The sequence below is a fragment of the Labrus mixtus genome, chromosome 23, assembly GCF_963584025.1.
Source record: "Labrus mixtus chromosome 23, fLabMix1.1, whole genome shotgun sequence".
NCBI lineage: Eukaryota > Metazoa > Chordata > Actinopteri > Labriformes > Labridae > Labrus > Labrus mixtus.
In genome coordinates this window covers 16045555-16065731 of record NC_083634.1, presented here as the reverse complement: position 1 = coordinate 16065731, position 20177 = coordinate 16045555, and the positions used below count along the sequence as shown (strand labels likewise).

Below are 20177 nucleotides of genomic sequence, written 5' to 3'. Positions count from 1 at the left end.
TACTCTAAATTCACCATATTTACAACAACACACGAGAGATTTTGACATCCTGTGCATCAGAGCTTTTCGTCAGTGTTGTTTTATGAAGCCTGAACCAGAAAAAATAAAAAATAAAAACTGTTGTTTTTGGGTGCTAGAGATTTGGATCCCACTGGGAATTAATCACAATCCTGGTTTAGCTCGACTGAAAGACAAATTGGTTTGTTGTGTTTTTCCATTAGGTGTTGCAGGCTGTAATTATGTCCCGGCTGTTGCGGTGCAGCAGCAGGTTTGTAACGACTTGTGAAAGAAACTGAATGCTGTGCCTTCATTTTTTCCATCCAAACAAAGACTGTTTCCCTTGTTTTTTTGTGCCGCTCTGTTGTCTTGGACTCCTCCTTCACTCTCGGGCCCGTTTTGTTCAGATTGACGGTAACGTGTTGTGACTGTTCGGATGTAGTGACTGGACCAGAGAGGAAGCGTTTGTGGGCGTGGGGGGAGGGGGGGGGAGAGATGTTGTGACCTTTTACCATGTGATTCCCCCTCGTCAGCAAACGGTGACACCTGACTGTCACTGCGCTTACCGTCGAGGCTGGAGATGATTTTTTTTTTTTTTTGTTAACGGATTTATTCTGTCCGGAGGGATTTACACGAGTTAAATTAGGAGTGCAGGGGTCACCTCAGAGCGTGTTCCCTGTGAGAGAGGTGTAAGGAAATTAAAAGAAACAGCAGCTGTGGAACACGGTCGACCATTATAACCATCCTTTTTTTTTTTTAGCTAAATGTCTCACCAGGACTAACACGTATTTTCTGATTGTTGCAGCCTAACAGAAGTTTGTTCAGAAGTTTTTCTCTGGTGTAACAGAGTACACACAAACTGTCAGCGACTGGGACAAAGACTCCCATCAAAGCTGTCTATCTATAGCCTGTAAATATCTAGATAACTTCAGGAGGACCGCTCCGGATGTTCTCCTGACCTTTCTGTTCACATACGCTCCTCACAGCGGGAGACTATCCCTGTCAGACTGGAGGGGGGGCGGGGGGGGGCGGGGTCTCCTGACGTAAGACATAACGTAATAAAACAATGCAAAAGTAGCGGAGGAAGCAACAGAGTCCGCTATACGACGCTATAATGAGAATATTTGCTTTTATATCAATGCTATGTGTAATCCAATGGAATGACATCATCAACAAAAGAGCTTTCTGCAAATGTGAAAGCCCTATATGTCTCAAATTCAAAACCAGTGACAATGGGTTTGGCACTGTGCTTTCCCATTGCAATGCTTAAATGTGCAAAGTACAAAATGTGTGTTATTTATCATCTTTATGCTGTTTTATTGGTTGTTTTGCTGTCGAGTTATAAACCCTCTAATATGAGACATGGGGATTCCTGTCTCACTTTACAAACACTCTTCTTAAGTAATAATGCTGAAGTCCCACTGGAGCTTGCATTAGTTCACTGTGCAACAGTAAAGTACACCCTGACTTATTTACTATAAATTCATCTCGGGGGGGGGGGGGGTTACGGCAGGAAGTGAAGACGTTCTGCTCAGGGTTTTAAAAACATTTTGTTCAGTGCTGATTCGGTGTAGATTTAGAGCACTGACATCTTATCTGAGTTTAGATTTATAATAGGTTTTTAAGGTGCTTTTAAGAGCCAGCAGAAGCTCTAACCTACAGCCATAATGTCTGCTGATGAAGGCCCCAGTGGGGTCGTAAACAATCACTGTCTGGTCCTGATTGATCACAGAGCAGGTACAGGCCGATGATGACCTTCTGATGGGAGCCAGAATGAAGATGAACCACATACACACCCGAGCCTGGAGTCGTCAATGAACAGACATTTATAAGCAGTTTTTTAACTCTTCTTTGCTTCTCTTGAAAGAATATAGTGTTTTACTAAGCTACATTTTTTGGCTTTCTCTATTACAATACCAACATGGCGACCATTTTTCTCCTCACCACCGGAATAGGAAGATAAAATAATGTATTCAACATTTGCTGATCCATTATAAGAAGACAAATCAACGTTATTTCACATGTTATGTTTAAAGTCAAAGGCACATCAGGCCGTACGTGTAGGTTTCTAAATATCCTTGGTGACTTATTAGGTACTAACTCATTGACAGTAATAGCTGAAATTGTCATTTAACCAACTACAAGCTAACATTATGTTACTTTGTTAGCTAGCTTACATTAGCATTAGCTGGGAATTCATATATTTCCTTCTGTATTGTGTAAAACTATCGAGGCTTAAAGGCTTTATATGCGGCTTTATAGAAATCAAGTATATCTGAAAATAACCCCGAGTCCCACTGTCTGTGATGTTTTCAGAGTTTTCTGAGTCCTATCTTCAGTTTGTTTACATCGCCCGGACGGCCGGCTGACTCCTCCCCTCATGTATAAAAGTTGTTTAATTGAGGGACTAGAGAAAAGAAGAATAACATACTGTACTCACTGCTTAACTGTGTTTCTAGATCACGCTCATTTCAGGTAAATTTACATGCAGTGTGAAGATACGAGCGTAATAAAGATCGCTAGCATTAGCATGCTAACACAACAACGCAGCGCGAGTTGTTTTGGTTTCATGCTGGTGCTCAAGGGCGACATCTGCTGGATCAAAAAAATCACATATAAAGCTTTTAAATAAGTGGTCGATGCTAACATTAGCTTTTTTTCTATAAAGATTTGGACATGAAACTGAAATTGAAATGAGGCTCCAAAGCACCAAAACTCTTTTTTTCTTTTGTCTGATAGCTCCAAATTAAAAAATTAAAAAACAATCTGCCTGTTTTGGACTTTTTATTTGGGACAAATTCTAAAAATCTTCAGCCCCTGACTTTTGAAAACTAACTAGCTAGCTGTTTTTTTTTTTCAATTAAGAACAAATATGAACAAAATAAGATTAAAATGTATGAAGAAGGTATGGATATGCTACAAAGTAGATCATAAATGTCGTAGTTAATGTTAAAAATGAAGACAAGAAAATCTAGCACGTTAAAAATATGTAATAATATGTATTACGAGGATTTTCAGGTATTTGGATGCCTTCACATTTGAAAAAAAGTTTCCAAGCAAGGCATCCAAAAATGTGTTTTCTGGTAATGGTACAATAACCTTGGTGCCACATCAACACTAATGTAGATCTATACATTTATAATAATACTTCAAATTATAACTACACGTTTAATCTTCAACTTCTTCAGTGACTGGATAATGATTCAGGTTCTTTGTCGACCAGCGCTGCCAAAGTTGAAGTTTCTCCGTTAAAAGGATTCAAAGCTTTTCTTTATCTGCCGGCCTGACTCACTTCTTAATCACCCACCCTCTTCCGCCTCCTCTCCACCTTGATTCATCCACTCGCATCCAGCAGGTGTAAGCAGGAGAGGCTGCACTTAGCTGGCCCGTTCTGTCGGAGGGAAAATAAATGGATTTGTTTTTATTCATAGCTTTTTGCGGCCGTCCTGGACACTTTGATGTGGCTCTGAAAAGCCTCAGGAAGTCACAGAGAGACACTCCGAGTGTTGCAGCGGTTGCATCAGCAGTCGGGGGGGGGGGCACTTGTCCGTTTCGCTGTTGGGATGTGAGCGTAGAAAGAGAGATGAAAGGCTGTGAGTGTGTTTCGAGGGGGGGGGGGGACTGGAGGACGGCACAGGTGAGATGAGAGGACGCAGTTTCTCTATCCACTCTGTCTGCCTTTTAATCTTTAGAGTTGTTGTCATAGGTTGTATTAAAGGTTCCAGTTTGTGTTTCAGCGCCTAAATGTCACTCATAAATCTCCACCCTGTCTAGACTATCGATCTGTGGAGTGCTTTTGTCCAGTGTTTTTAGTATTGATTGTGCTGATTGTTGTTTGCTGTTGTTTTTCAGGCAGGGACTGAAGAGTGATAGTTTTTTACCCTTGGGGAACAAATTCCAGACATTCCTGACATTTTCCAGACTTTCTCTTTCACGCGTGTTGCACAAAGCGAGGGATTATCAGTGTTGGATGTGCTCTCACAACTTTGCAGTAGTTAATTCGGTTTAAAGTTGGAGGGGGGGGGGGGGGGGGGGCTACAGGAAGAGGAAAAGTCTTCTGCTATGTTGACTGTTTCTGGGTTTACAGCGCTGCAACATTTCTGCACACGCATGAACAAAAGTCATCAGGCCCGCCCGTTGTAATCACACATGCATTCCCTCCTGGGTAATGTTGGAGTACAGTGCATTTATGAAAAAAAAAAAAAAAAAAAAAAGGCTGCAAGAGTCATCGTTGCTTGGGGATGCTTGGGTGCAGGTGGGGCTTTCAAAAATGACACAGAGTGGGAAACGTGGTCGAAACTTGCGTTTGGCAATTGCAAGGTTGGTTTCAGATCAATCAGGCACAACGGCAAACAAGTGAGCAGGGTACCAGTGTCATTTAAAGTCCATAAAAATCACAAAGATTATGAAAAAATAACAATTTATCTTCACACAATCCCAGTTTAATGCATTCTTACATCTAAATAATTTGGGTTTTAAGCGAAAAAAAAAAACAACCTATGTACGTGATTATGTAAGCTTACACTCAAACAAATTCTCAGATTCAACCTTTTTTTTTTTAACACAGATCTATGAAAAAATGACTAATTGTTTTGCTCACAACCAATCATAGCATGCTTTGTTCAGTAAAATGCAACATGTGATCGGAGATAACCACAGCAGCTACGAACCATACTGCCTCTGAACTCTGTCCTGAACAATACTCAACTCTACATTTTTTTTTTTTTCGGTGAAGAAATCAATTCTGAGATGATTTTTTCTCTTCTTTTTTTTTTTTTTTTTTTACAAAACCCGACCCTGAAAAAAGAAAGCAGCAAATCTCCCAGGTCAAAGAAGGTGAGCACAAAAACATTTCTACCTGATAAATGATGACTCAGCTGCAAATTGGATATTATCATTCAGCAAAAGCACAACACATTTGTCTGCATATCCCCGTAATTACATTTTCTTAATTATAATCTTCTATTAGTCTGAGTCTGTGATCTGCAGAGGCTGTGCTGACGTTCATATCAGCCTTTTATCACCCTCAAATAAATTTAAAAAAACATTCTAAATGTATGTTTTCACACTTGATTAACATAATAAGAACATTATAGAAAACGTTACATCTCTCTCCTCATCTTTTTTTAATCTTGTAATCTGTCTCTCAACTCTCCGCGTCAAACCTCTGTCATCCTCCAGTCGCTCTGCTCTCTGTCGATGTGTCCCCTCAATTTTTCTCCCCCCCTGCTCCCTTCATCTCTCCTCTGTCTTCATTGTCTGTCTGCCCGCTTGTTTCCTCCTCTCTATGTTCATCGCTCTTCATCTCTTACCATCTCCCTCCGTCGCCCTCCCTCGTCGTCTCGCTCCGTTTTCTCTCTCTGCTCCTTTGTCAGCTCGTCTGTCTCTGCCTCTTCCTTGCTTATCAAACTTTGACATGAAAGTCTATCACTTTCTCTTGTCTCCCTCCTTTGGTCTTCTTCTTTGATTCCCTCTCGGCCGGCGTCTTCTGGTCTATTTTAGTGTTTTACTTTCTGCCTCTTGATTCCTGCCGCTGAATTATTGAAAAGATTGACCCCTGGCTGCACAGCTGCTGTTTGGGTGTGGTGCGTGTCTCTTTTCTCTCTTTACATTACGCTTCTATAAAGCCACTGGGAACCCAATAGTTACACAACAGTGTTCATGCTTCCGTTTTATTTATATCTCGATGAATTCAAAGGACTCAGTGTTGCACTCCCTGAAGTTTCTGCACTGAAATTGATATGCGAGGGACTTTTCTTGGAGGTGACCCAAAGCTATAATAGCTTTCTAACTATGAAATTTAAGATTTATGGAAATCGAACCAGTGACTCCTAAAAAATAAGTTTAATTCCAAAACAAAAAGTCATTAAAGTTTTTGATATAATTCCCAAATCTTGGTTTAAATCCAATTATGGCACACATGTGTTAGACACAATATTATCAAAGAATTGAGTGGTAATCAGACAGCCAGTCTTTTGTTGACTAGTGGGGTGAAGTTCTGGCCATTAAAGAAATATTTTTGTCCGCAAATGTTGAGTCAGGGTTGTTACACACTAGGGGACCCGGATCCGAGAACCCTTGTATTTGTGTACCGAGTCCGCTTGAAGAGGTGGTCCAACTCGAGCGCGGTCGTGCTGGAGATGGGAAGAGGGTAATTGTTGGCGTCTCAGAAATAACAAAAACATCCACAGTTGGCAAGATGGATTCAGTTCTTGAGCGGTTGCCATGGTTGCGTCAAATTATTCTCTGCTTCTTGGCGTATTTACAAACCATTTATGTGCATATTGCCACCTGCTGAATGTGTACGTATGCAAGGGTGCTCGGGTACCGCAGACCAGCGGGGGGGGGGGGGGGGGGGTGCAATCATGTTTGGGTATGGTACGAAACAACCACGCCCAATGTGAAACACCCTTAATGTAGCTCAAGCTAACATACTCGCTCGCTTTAGAGGGTAACCTTTTGGTGCAGATGTGTACATTTCTGTGGTGTTAAGTGGCAGGAAACTTGGCGGCTCAGATGCAACTCTCTCCTCCTCCTGCTTCCTCAAAGTGTCTCAAATGGAAGACTGCCAGCATTTCCGTGTGTGTGTGTGTGTGTGTGTGTTTTTTTTTTGCTGACATAAGTGTCGACTTGAGTTGTAAAAAAGCACACTTTTACAAAAATAGCAAACTATTTTCGGTCCAAACGTGGGCTGAATTAAATCTCTCTTTTTGTCTTAACACACACAGGTGCACTGAAGACCCTTAACGTGTCATTTTACTGGAGAGTCAGAAAGTGTTAGAGTGTAGCTTGACCGTCCAAGAAGTCAAATATACATTATTTATCAGGTTTGACAAAAAAAAAAAAAAATAGTCTACAATGCAAAAAAGCCTAAATCCTCCCGTTATGAAGGTTTTAAAGGCAAAGTGTTCTTAGAAACTGTTTTTGAGCTTTTGATTTTAGCTTATGGCATCTTTCAAAGATGCATTTTGTTGCTTGGATTATAATGACGGGCTACTCTGAACTCTCACTGATACGATCACGGTATACAAAACATTTAGTTTCAATTTGATAAAACTCAACAGTAGGAACAAAACACATTTTAAAAGACACTACTTAAGACCTTTGTATCTGACTGGGTTCATTTAAAGCTCATGTGACAAATTCTAGGTTTGTGTTGATCTTGGCGCCCCCTGTGGACAATGTGTAGATGTGTAACCCTGCTGGTCCTTTCTTTATTTAATCGCTTAGATGTGACCGATCCTAATTCCATATTTTATGAGGGAGTGTTTCCTCATCGACGTCTCGTTGTGTTTGTCCACAGGCTCTTCAATCTGACCCTGAAGAAGCTGATTATGCTGAAGGAGCTGGATAAAGACCTCACCTCTGTGGTCATCGCCGTCAAACTGCAGGTACTCATGCTGTATTCAAATAGTACAAAACACATTTTCGGAGAGCAGCAGAACACATTTAGATTGGGAATTGAAGTCTTGTGTGCTCTTTCTTTTCAATAATTGAGGAAAACCAATGACTTCTTTGTGAACACAGAATACTCCTTACAAGGTTTTAATTCCCCTTTAACGCTCTGGCTCCACTCCTAGTTCCTCCTTCTTGGCTTGTTTTCTTTTACCATCTCCATCTTGTTTTCTATCAAAGTCAACCGATACATTCTCTTTAGTTTCTGGCACGTAACACTTGAAGCTGCTTTAATTCTTTTTCTTCACGCTGTTGCTTCCACATCCTCAATCTTTCCTCTTCCCTCCCTCCTATTAGTCAATTTCCGTCTTTTTCTCGACCTCCTCCGCTCCCACGCTTCCCTCGCTGCATGCGGTTGATGAGAGTTCATTGTTTTTGACTCGGCTGGAGTCGGGCCTCGGCGTGCTAACAGTAATCTTTCCTTCTTTCCCCCTTGCGCTCATGATGTCTCCTTTCTCTGTCGCCTCCTCAGGGCTCCAAGCGGATCCTTCGCTCCAACGAGATCCTGCTGTCCTCAGCGGGGCTGACAGAGACCGACCTGCAGCTCACCTTCTCCCTGCAGGTGAGGACTCAGTCATGTCAGGTGTCTGTCAGTCAAAAGGCAAATAAGAGACTTTTGTTCTTGTGCTTTTATTTTTTATTTTTTAAAGATTTATTTTTGCTGGAAATCAGGGAGAGAGAGAGAGAGAGAGAGGGGAATGACATGCGGGAAAGGAGCCACAGGCTGGATTTGAACCTGGGCCGCCCGCTTGGAGGACCATAGCCTCCATACATGGGGCGCGCGCACTAACCACTGCACCACCAGCGCCCCGTTCTTGTGCTTTTATGATCCAACAGAAATGTACAAGAATAACAAGCTTTTGGATCTTCTTGGCTATAAATAACTAAATCCCTTCCACACCAGCTCTAAAAAGTGGAAATGTCACAACACCTGAATAAGGAACATTTTTTTATATATATATTTCATAATAATGAAAAAAAAGTTAGCTGTTAAAAGTAGAGCTTGACCGATAAATCGTCCAGCCGATATTGGCATACCCAGTGACTATCGGTATCGGCTAATGTTATCGCAGATATGCGCCGATATTACTAGATTTATTCAGCAGTCACATAGCATTTCATTTGAGCATCATTGTATTACACTAGCAGCTCTCTGTCACCAGCAGAGGGCGCTATATGGATCACTACAATTATTATCATTTCAAGGTCAACACTTTTTTCTTTTTTATATTCAGGTCTAATCAACTGTTTAAAGGTTCTTGTTTTAAATTGCACATATATTTTTTATCCCTGCACGGGTTATGTACATTTCTTGTATAAGTCTATTTTTAATTGCACAGTTTAAGTTTGATTCATCTAGGGGTATTCTTTAAATCTTTTTTTTCAGGTTAATATGTATGTATGGGAGGGGGGGGGTCGTTGGTTTTGCACTTTAATTTGTAACAAATGTTTCATGTCATGTACGTCTTTGTAACCTGATACTGGATGCTTTGAATTTCCCTCGGGATCAATAAAGTATCTATCTATCATTTTCCAGAGTGATGCACTTACTTGCATGGTTACTTTCCAGTTGAGTGGACATCTTGTCTTCAGTATATTTCTTTTCAACGATTGTTTGATAACTACATTTGAGGAATCAACGCAACAAATGTGTATATCTAGAAAAATATCGGCCGATATATCGGTATCAGATTTTTCTCTCTCCCCAATATCGTTTCAGTATCGGCCCCAAAAATTCCATATCGGTCGGACCCTAGGGAAAAGTTTTCATCCTCATGCAATTTGTTGCCACTAAATGCAGAGTTCAGTGTTTTTCCCACTCTGTATGAAAAAAAAATATCTATAAAAAAAAAGGGTCTAATTAAAAAGCTTGTGCTTACAGATACATGGTAAATGTTGCTCCGGTTCAGAGATGCTATATGTAATCATTATTAGACCTCATTGAGCGCCTTACACTCTCTACCTCTGTGCTTAATGTAACTCCCAGTGAGGCTTCCTCTGCTCCAATTTATAATTTTCAATTTCCATGTTTCTAAATGCTGCTAAAAGGTCAGGGAGTTTCTCTCTCTGGATGTTAGCGAGAGCAGTGAGCCAGGCATTATACATTATACATTAAAGTTACGGCGGCGGCGGCACTGCAGAGAGGAAACCTATTAAAACCGAGCGGCAGAGTGATTTCACGGCTTTGAAAGTTGTTAAAGGACTCGATTTTTGTTCCATTTATAGTGCAGCCGGTGAGATCTGTAATGACGAGTTATGTCATAGTTCGGATGTGACTAAGAGCGTCGACACTTCGGGACGCCGGAGACAGGTCAGCGGGTGCGAACGTGTTACGCAACACGCCTTTAGATCGGCCTCATTATCGTGACCTGGGAAGCAAATGTCATCTGAACCCGTTTAGCGAGTCAGTCATCGCCCTGTCAGCTGTTTCTGAGCACGTGTGTAACTCTGGACGTGTTTGTTTACATGTGTGTGTGTTTATGTGTCCCTGCAGTATCCGCACTTCCTAAAGAGGGACGCCAACAAGCTTCAGATCATGCTGCAGCGACGGAAGAGATACAAGAACCGGACCATCCTGGGCTACAAGACCCTGGCCCTGGGACTCATCAACATGGCCGAGGTAACACCGCCCGATTCATTCTTTCAACATCGAAACAGAAAACAACACAACTGTGACTCACAATACTGTTTCCTACTTTTCTCCCACTTTCAAGCTTTGTATTTATCACATTAAAAAGCAATTTAAAGGGAAATATTTTATAATTTCAGAGATTATTATTTTACATTTTACAAACACTCATACATCTTTTACAAAAAAAACCATTAAAACAGCAGCAGACGAGTGCTAATAAACATTAAAAAACAAGATTCTGCGATCGATTACAAATAATCATATGCCTCTTCATGGTTGATTTGTTTGATATAAGTTTGTCCTTTTAGGCCAACAAAAAAAAATGTCTTTAGTTTGGAAAGTCTGTGGGTTCTCCTTCAGTTGACCCTCCATTTTAATGATTCTAGACACAGCTTCCTTGAGGGGTTATTTTTATTTATTTATTTATTTTTATTTTACAGGGACATTTAATGCATATTAATAAACATTCCAGTAAATATACCAGAGTTAGCCAAAAGGCTCATTTTCATCTGTTGTCCCTGGCCAGATTTTATAAAAGGCTCGCTAAAAAAACAAAACAAATTCAAACATCGCTAAAAGCTACAAAAACAAGTATGAGTAAAAGCACGTATCCAATAACCTACTGGGGCTGTAACCCCCCCCCCCAAGTGCTGGCAGAAATAACGGTTGAAGAGTCATCCTCTCCATGTGAACACAGAGCTCAGAACAACAAATCCTGATGGAGTTTTACTTCACCCTCTTTTCTTTTTTTAAGATTTCTTTTTGGGCTTTCATCATGCCTTTATTTGGAGGTAGGACAGAGGATAGAGTCAGACACCAGGGAGAGAGAGAGAGAGAGAGAGTGGGAGAATGACATGAGGGAAAGGAGCCAGAGGTGGGATTTGAACCTTGGCTTTCCGCTATAGAGGACTACAGCCTCTGTACATTGGGTGCACGCATTAAGCGTAAGGCTATCCGGCCCTTAGGAAGTCTTTAGTCCACCATATATTTCTTTAAATTGGGTATATTTGATTTTTGCTTCAGTACTACTCATGAAGTTACATAATCTGTGCATTTATATACTTAAAAATATAAAGTAGGTAAATAAGCTTTGACAGTTTGATGTATTTAAATTGTGGATGGTTGTCCCTCCTCTTGAAATGTTACTGGAACATGAGTTACAAAGTGCCTGTTGCTGACCTTATCAGAGACGCTGTATTGAATTGCCTTCAAACATTTTTCTATTCAGAGACACAAAGACGTTTGAAAATGAGTCTGAATCTACTCCTGTTAAAAGAAGCGCTGGTATTTTATTGGTTTTTATTTTTAATTTCGAGAGGTGAGAAACTGCAGTGAAGAGCATTTTCCATATGAATGACTGATTTTGTTCACTGGTTTAATAAAACGGCTTAAGGCTGGATGAAAAGAAACTTTCATGCAGACAAACGCTGGAATCTGTTTGTGTATTTCCAGCACACATCCAGCAGCAGATGGAGGTTGAGCTGCATGTTTAAGGGTCAGCTGCGAGTTGTTGAGTCAGCGGAGTGTCTTCAGCTGGACGAATGTCCCAGATGATCTGAGCTTGTTGACCCAACAAACGAGCGGCCACGGGCTCATTTCCCTAAAACACGAAGCCTCTGCCTCCTGCATCTGTGCAATCTCCGACTAACGTCACGTCAGAATAAACAGGATGCGCTTCTCTCTTGCAGATCTAATCTTCCACATAAGTCCCTTTATCTATTGGAGACTTTCATTCAAACTTATCTAGTTTCTGACCTTTATTTAACCTCCATCTGGACCCAATTCTCCAAGTGCACTTAAAACCAAAGTCAGACTTGGATCTTTGGCCTTGTGTTCTCTTCTCAGCTGCCATAAATGTCGCCATAAATCAAAAAAAAACCCATTTAAATTTCAGCCTCTTCTGCCAAAAGCACCCCACGTTCCCCTCTAACAATATGAAGCCTTTATAAAAAAAAAAAGGGACTGTGATTCATGGTGTGTCTTCAGTGCACATGAGGATATTCTGGGTGGCTTCGTCTGAAATAAAGTCTATTCATGAAGCTGCTTCGGTCGACAGGTTTGCTTCAAAATGCCCTAAAAAGGACCCAAATGCGGACTTATACGCATGATGGGTTCATACTCACCGTCTTCTAAAGGCACAGTAAAAGTTTCTGCAGCATGACCTGGCCTGGTGGATCTCAGCCCAGAGCCCCTGTGTGTGTGTGTATGTGTGAGTGTGCATTTCAGATGAATGATACGCTATAAGGGACACAGTTGGTTTTGACTTTATACATTTGTATCTGTAATGTCACTTTGACTGTGCTGTGCTGCTTTAATATGAGAGGTTCCACTGTCCTTACAGGTATTGTGAGGACGTATTGTTGGAAGTCTTATTTTAGCTTGTGAGAGGTCTTACAGGTCCCATATTCTGCTTTTTCTGGTTTTATATGCTCTTTAGTGTGTTTTCCAAGTGTCCTGTGCATGTTTAGGCACATCTATGTGCAAAAATTCAAAGTCCGCGGAAACGCAGCTTCTCCTACGTCCTCCTGTTAGCTGCATGTAACGCTCGGTTCTAGCCCCCCTCGTCATTGTCAGTGTGAGATCACTCATCTAAGCCCATTGGCTCGTTGTGGCAAGCCCTGCAGCTCATGTTGAAATTTCCGAGAAGCGCGCTGAGCAACTGACAGAGCGGATCGGCAGACCAATCAGAGCAGACTTGGCCCACGTGGGGTCTAACAGTGTGGGCTCAACAGAGTGCAGCTGACGGACTCAGAGCGGAGAGGGAGCAAGGAGGAGCAGTACATGAAAACAGACACTTTTTTCAGACTTTAGCTATTGTGAACGTACAAAAATAGGTCCATAGATTAAATATATGAACCTCAAAATATGGGCTCTTTAATGATTAGATGACACTTTGACTAAGAAGTTTCTAAATACTATCCCATCTACTCTGCTCAGAAGGAAGTATATGATTTTTTTGTGTTGTTTTTTGTGGATTTGTTTTTTCATGTGACAATTTTCAGCATTTACGGCAGCCTATTACGTCTGCGTTGAAAAACCAACAGAACAGAAGAGAGAAGGGGAAGAAGTTTGGGGGAAAAACACTTTCTTTTATCCGAACTTGACCTCATTATTCATCATATGATCTTCTCAGTTTCCCCCATTTTTTTTATTTGAATTTGCAAAACTTTCAAGTTCATTTCGTTTTGCTTTCTCATTGCCAGAAAAAAAAAAAAAAAGAACATGCTGCTGCAGACAGTAATGGAGGGTGAAATTGCTCACATTGAAGTAAATAAGATTCAGAAAAAAAATCACTGCATATGTTTCTGCATAATGCACTACATCAGTGAAGGTTGTATTTCAACTCTCTGAGGTCTTTTTAATGCATGCTGAAAAAACGAACCTGCAGAATCCATCCATCCATCAGGCTTTCCAAATCGTCCCGGCGTTTTCCTCGTTACATTTGCATTCTCACTCTCCTGACTAGAGAGTGGTTCAAATTGGCAACCGCAGGATGTTTGAACAGCACACGGGTTATCTGAACATCGGCCAAGTAAACAGATGTAAAGCAGTAACGTCTCTTTAATGTGTGGCTGAGGCTGTCTCCATAATAAGCTGCTCAGACTTCATTAACTCTGCGAGTGTGACCAGACTGCTGAGACAGGCTGGATGTCACTCAGTTTGATACACACACACACACACACACACACACACACACACACACACACACACACACACACACACACACAGGAGACGTGATGCTGCTGTTTGCTGCCGCTGCAGAGAGAAATGATTTTAGCCCCTCACATGTTCATGTTTCCTCTGTTGTTGTTTTCAGTGACAGTCTCTGCTTTGTTAATCCCTTACTCAGCTATTTTTGTTCATCTTCAGCCTCCTTCCCTCTGCTTGTTCTGTTATCATCCTCCTCTGAACATCTGCCTCGTGTCTCAACTCATTTCTTCTCTCTACGCTGTCTGACCCCTCCCTCTGTATTTTCCTCTTTCCTCTGCAAAGCCTGTCTTCCTCTTTCGGTTCTTCCCCTAAAGCTGTTTAAATCATGTTCAGTGTGTTTTTTCTTTCTTGCTTGCTTGTTTTGTATATGAGGACCATAATTGAAAAGGTTCTGCATGCTCTTCTTTCCTTAAGTGACAGTCCTGTTTTCATTACCCTCCTACCTAGAGGGGATGTAAATTAGGGAGTGGGTAAAGCTCAGAAAATTAAAAAGGTTTAGTTTTTTAGTTACTCGAGTCCCATGACTTGACTCTGACTCGAGCACTGATGACACTGACTTGGACTTGGGCTCTAGGATTGACTGCGTTCGGAAGCTGGCGAGAACAACTCGGATTTGTTTACTCATAAAGAACGTTTTATTGTTTTTCTTTGAAGAGAATTAGTGAGGGACATGTGCTCTCAACCTCCGCTGTTCATCTCCTCACACTGGCTCCCAGTTACTGCTCGCATCAAATTTAAAACTCTGCTGCTCGCTTACAAAACAGCAACAAAAACGGCTCCTCCTTACTTTAACTCTCTCATCCAGGTCTACACTCCCTCCCGCCCACTACGCTCTGCCAATGAAAGGCGTCTGATCCAACCTTCACAACAGGGTCCTAACTCTCTGACTAGATTCTTCTCCTCTGTCGCCCCCCGGTGGTGGAATGAAGAGTCCCTCTGCACCTTTAAGAAAAAGCTAAAGACCCAGCTCTTTCATGAATACCTACTAACTTAATGATGATGGTCTCCATATCATTGATGATGATGATGGTAGTGACGATTGTTTTTGTTTGATAACGACGACTTATAAGATGGTTTCTATACTGATTAGAGCTCTCAAGAACTGCCCTCAATGTTGTGCTTTGCCTCTGGTCACTTCCTGTCAGCACCTGTGTGTCCAATCAGACTCAAAGCTGATCGTTTGCTCTTACTGACATTGTTCCCTTTTTTCTAGATCCTTGCTTGTGTTGTTCTTACTCTCTGATGTACGTCGCTTTGGATAAAAGCGTCTGCTAAGTGAATTGTAGAATTAAAGAGATTTACCCGAAATGTACCGAGAAGACTTATACAGCAACACCGTGACAAGATCATTATACTGTAATTTTCAATTTTGTTGCTGCCACACGTTTCCTATTTTCTAGTTATTACGAGCAACACCGTGCAAGGATTAGATTCCGAAAGGGGAAGTTGTGTCAGCTGTGTGGAGAAAAGCAGTTGGAATAGCACAGATTTTTCAGCATTGTCTGTTTTTTTTTCTTCTCCTTCTTCTTCTTCTTCTTCTTCTTCCTTGTCCAGGTGATGCAGCACCCAAGTGAAGGCGCCCAGGTCCTCGGGCTCCACAGCCAACTTAAGGACGCCTCAGTGCCCGTCGCAGAGATCCGAGTGTACTCCCTGTCCAGCCAGCCCATCGACCACGAGGGCCCTAAAGCGAAGATGTCTGGTAAGCAAATCATGTGCCAGCAAATATTTGTCTCTCTTTTTATCTATTAGTTCTTCTCTCTTTGAGTTTGTCCTTACCACCCCCTCTATGCCTCCCCAGATCGATCTCCAGACATCGACAACTACTCTGAAGAGGAGGAGGAGAGCTACTCGTCAGAACAGGAAGGCAGCGATGACCCCATTCATGGACAGGTGTGTTTGGATACGAGCAAATGATTGTTTAAGCTGCTGATTACTTGCTACTTTAACCTCCTAAGTCAATTTGCCAACCAAGCAAGAAGTGTAAACAGAGTCATCACGCGTGTTCTTCAAGATTCTCCTGAGTTATTACACAAGATTTATTTACTTTTTAAGTTGTTTAAGCTTCATGATCTACACACAAATGAATCACTTTGAGCCGTTTTGGCAAAAATGTTCCCTTTCTTGAAAATGCGGTATCTCAGGAACACATGAAGGCATGTGTGTCCAAAGTGCGGCCCGAGGGCCATTTGCGGCCCTTGAGGGGATTTTTTTTTGCGGCCCGTGACTTCAAATGAAGAATCAGAAGGTTTTGGGCCGAGGCCTCGATTAAGATTGTTGTTTTTTTAAATCTACAGCTTTTACTATTTTCTACATTTTTTTTGTAAACTGTGAAAAAAAAAAACATGAGCAAAGTTTTTGCAAACAAGCGGACTGTTGTTTAACCATTTAATGACCTGAGCTAAATGCAGAAAGCTTGAACCATGTTACAGGCTTGATTCTGAGAAAAAAAACAAATAAAGTAGAACGAAGAAATGAAAATATTTGATTTCTTTTATTAAAGGGTTTCTTTAGCGAGCCTTTTGATTCTGATCTACAAAGCCTTACTATTTTTTCATCTATATTCTAAAAAACAAAACCCGTGGCCCGCAAGAAAAAAAAGTTTGGACACCACTGCATTAAGGGAATGTCTTCAAATGTGGTTCAAATGTAAACTAGGATGTCACATGCCAGTGGAAGGAATCAGAATGGTTTCGTTCAAGTCTGTTACAAAGTGCATTTGCTAACAATGCAGCACATACAGATAATTCAAATTAGATTTTTGCTCCTCTCAATCAACGCTAATGGAAATCAGATGAACAAGGACATCAGCATAAACAAGGTCGAGTCAAGTCAATTATGTTTCCTGAGTGTCCTTAGGAAGAGCGGTCCGCTGCGCCTCCTGAAGAGGGCTTCAGTGTTGTGATGTATTTTTGATTCAGACCCTGAGGTACTTGTGAAGTCCACCCTCTTTACTTCATCGCCCCTTGGTGACAACCAGGACAGGAGGCCTGCTGTTCCTCTCCGACACGAGCTCATCGGTTCTCCTGGTATTCAGATTCAGGTGGTTTTTACAGCATGTGGCAGCGCTTTCTTTCAGTCCGCGCTGCTGCTCTGCAAAAATAGTCTTAAAGTGAAGATGCTATGATTCACGCTGGGAGTTAGTCACTAGACTCTCACATGTCAATTTAACAACGATGTCCACTCCACTTCAATAACATGCGATTCATTTTATCGAAAGGACATGGATGTAAACTCTTTTCTAAGCTGCTTGTGGCCATTCTGACTTTTATTGTGTTGTTTATAGAGTGTGATAGGATGTGAAGGGAATCGGTGCCCATCGGTGCGAGAGGCTGTAGGAGAGAGTGAGTGAAAGGAGCGAACAGACAGTGGGGAGAGATAAGACAGGAGCGAAGAAGGCTTTGGACGCCGGATTGAAAAGAGTGAAAGAGAGGGAAGCTGAGCGACGGGAGACGAAAGAGAGAGTGGGTTGACGGGTGACGGAAGCTACTGAATGGCAGGAGCAGTGAGATGTGACGGAATCGAGGGTGAAAGACTCAAATTGAACGCAGCTTGTGTTCAATATCCTGGTTTAACAATAGGGATATTTTTGGGGCGAGCTAGCCATAATTTCTCTTTTGGGGGAGTCACTGTAGTGTGGGACCATGGCAACATCAATAAGAATCTAGAGCGGTGCTGAAGCACAAGGGATTAGACTATCGTACTGGGTGGGGGGGGGGCGGGGGGGGCACTGGTTGAATCACTGGCCAAAGTTTGCAAAATAAAAATAGAAGGTTGATCCCCACTTTCTGAACCCTCGATGTCTGTTGTGTCTGGTTATTCTTAAACTTGTAAATCTTTAAAAATCGACCATAAAGATTCAGTATAGCTCAGTAATCGTTCATTTTCAAATAGTTTGTTCCTTAAAGGCTTTATATGCATAATTTGAAGTATTATTATAAATGTATAGATCTACATTAGTGTTGATGTGGCACCAAGGTTATTGTACCATTACCAGAGAACACATTTTTGGATGCCTTGCTTGGAAACGTTTTATCAAATGTGAAGGCATCCAAATACCTGAAAATCCTCGTAATACATATTATTACATATTTTTAACGTGCTAGATTTTCTTGTCTTCATTTTTAACATTAACTACGACATTTATGATCTACTTTGTAGCATATCCATACCTTCTTCATACATTTTAATCTTATTTTGTTCATATTTGTTCTTAATTGAAAAAAAAAAAAACAGCTAGCTAGTCAGTTTTCAAAAGTCAGGGGCTGAAGATTTTTAGAATTAGTCCCAAATAAAAAGTCCAAAACAGGCAGATTGTTTTTTTAGTTTTTAATTTGGAGCTATCAGACAAAAGAAAAAAAGAGTTTTGGTGCTTTGGAGCCTCATTTCAATTTCAGTTTCATGTCCAAATCTTTATAGAAAAAAAGCTAATGTTAGCATCGACCACTTTTTTAAAAGCTTTATATGTGATTTTTTTGATCCAGCAGATGTCGCCCTTGAGCACCAGCATGAAACCAAAACAACTCGCGGTGCATTGTTGTGTTAGCATGCTAATGCTAGCGATCTTTATTATGCTCGTATCTTCACACTGCATGTAAATTTACCTGAAATGAGCGTGATCTAGAAACGCAGTTAAGCAGTGAGTACAGTATGTTATTCTTCTTTTCTCTAGTCCCTCAATTAAACAACTTTTATACATGAGGGGAGGAGTCAGCCGGCCGTCCGGGCGATGTAAACAAAGTGAAGATAGGACTCTGAAAACTCTGAAAACATCACAGACAGTGGGACTCGGGTGTTACACCCATTGTAGACAGTCATGACTCACAGAGTTATTTTCAGAGGAGATACTTGATTTATATTACATTTAAGTGTGAAAAATCACATATTAAGACTTTAACATTATACCGGTGTTCATTTTTATCGTTTTATTTTTTTTATTATACAATTTTATGACAAGAAGGAAATTGTAGCATATTGCCATCTTTTTTTTGTGTAATACAAAGAATGTATTCTGTCATGTTAAGAATAATACCGTTTCTTATTCACAGTATCTATTTGACGAAGAAGACGAAGTGAGGAAGAAGAAACCGAGACGCAAGCTGCCTTCAAATGCCGCCATCACCAGAGTAATAAAATCACCCCTAACCCCTTCATTGAGTCATCCGTCAGCTTCTCTACTTCTTTCTCTCTCGCAATTTGCAGCAAACTCTGGAGTGTCCCCTCATCTGCCTCTCGCCTCACCTCATTCAACCTCTCCTCGTCACTTTCCTCCTTATCTGCTCCCCGTGCCTCCCTCCACCCCACACTCTCTCTCCCCCCCCCTGTTTGCCACTTTGTCTATAAATCCATTTTCTGTACTGCAGGACAATTTCTCTAGGAAGAAAACACTGGGACAAGTCAACGCGAGCACGCCTCATAACACCAACCTGCACGGAATCCATATGCACACGTATACACAAAGAACCTTTATACACAATCACTCAGCAGGAACACAGATAAGAACACAAAATTGTCTGCCACCCTGAAAGTTACAATGAAATGCAATTTTTTTTTTTTTCAGAATGACGGCATTTTATAAGTGTGTGTTTTGTGTGTACACAGTATTTTGTGTGAGCTTGTAGCAGCAGGAGTTTGTCTCAGCAGGTTATTAATGAAGCACCCATGTGGAGGTCTCTGTGAGATTGTCACTGCTGCTCCCTAACACCACCGCCTGTGGACACACACACACACACACACACACACACACACACGCAAACTTGTATTTCTGCCTTTCTGAGAACCCTCTTTCACATAATCCGCACAAAATGCGTAACCTCTTTTATATGAAAACTAAATACCTTAACCTAACCTGTACCTTTAAACCAAGTCTCAATCTTTAAACAATCCTTCAAAGAAGTGAAGAAAATGAAGGTCCTCAGTCAGCAGGTTAAAACTTGGACATGGTCCTTACAAAGATATAAGTACAAGAATACACACACACACACACACACACACAGAAACATAGTTGCACTGTACAGTTTTTATTGATAGTTGATATTCGCAAAGCATAGTGTGTTTTCATATCTTTGTTAACAGCTCCGTGAGAACCGTGCTAGTCATAAATAAACATTGTCAAGAACTTTTTTTATTGATTTTCTTTAATGTGAACGTGTAATAAACCAGCTGTTAAAACTCTAATGCGTCAATTAACTCCAACTATATATTCATATTTTAAAGAAATAAAGCTCCAGAAAAATACTCTGACCCTGCTCAGCACTTGAAGCGCGGACGGACACACTAGCTGTGAACATGTGGAACATTTAAGTACAACAGAAGCCAGATATTTCTTTCTTAAGATGCTGGAGACCAAAAGTGGAGCTCGAAGAAGATAGTGGATAATAGATTT

The 20177-nt window shown here is 41.1% G+C and overlaps 1 protein-coding gene across 2 annotated transcripts in view; it reads left to right on the top strand.

The window, feature by feature from the left end:
- The window catches only part of LOC132958974 (phosphofurin acidic cluster sorting protein 1), a 65161-nt gene that overhangs the window by 31401 nt on the left and 13583 nt on the right, over window positions 1–20177 (top strand). For both annotated transcript variants that reach the window (XM_061032052.1, XM_061032051.1), the window contains exons 2-7: window positions 7301–7388; window positions 7925–8014; window positions 9947–10072; window positions 15350–15494; window positions 15594–15685; window positions 18841–18918. In XM_061032052.1, the coding sequence (XP_060888035.1) occupies window positions 7301–7388; window positions 7925–8014; window positions 9947–10072; window positions 15350–15494; window positions 15594–15685; window positions 18841–18918 (619 nt within the window). The remainder of the gene's footprint in view (window positions 1–7300; window positions 7389–7924; window positions 8015–9946; window positions 10073–15349; window positions 15495–15593; window positions 15686–18840; window positions 18919–20177) is intronic.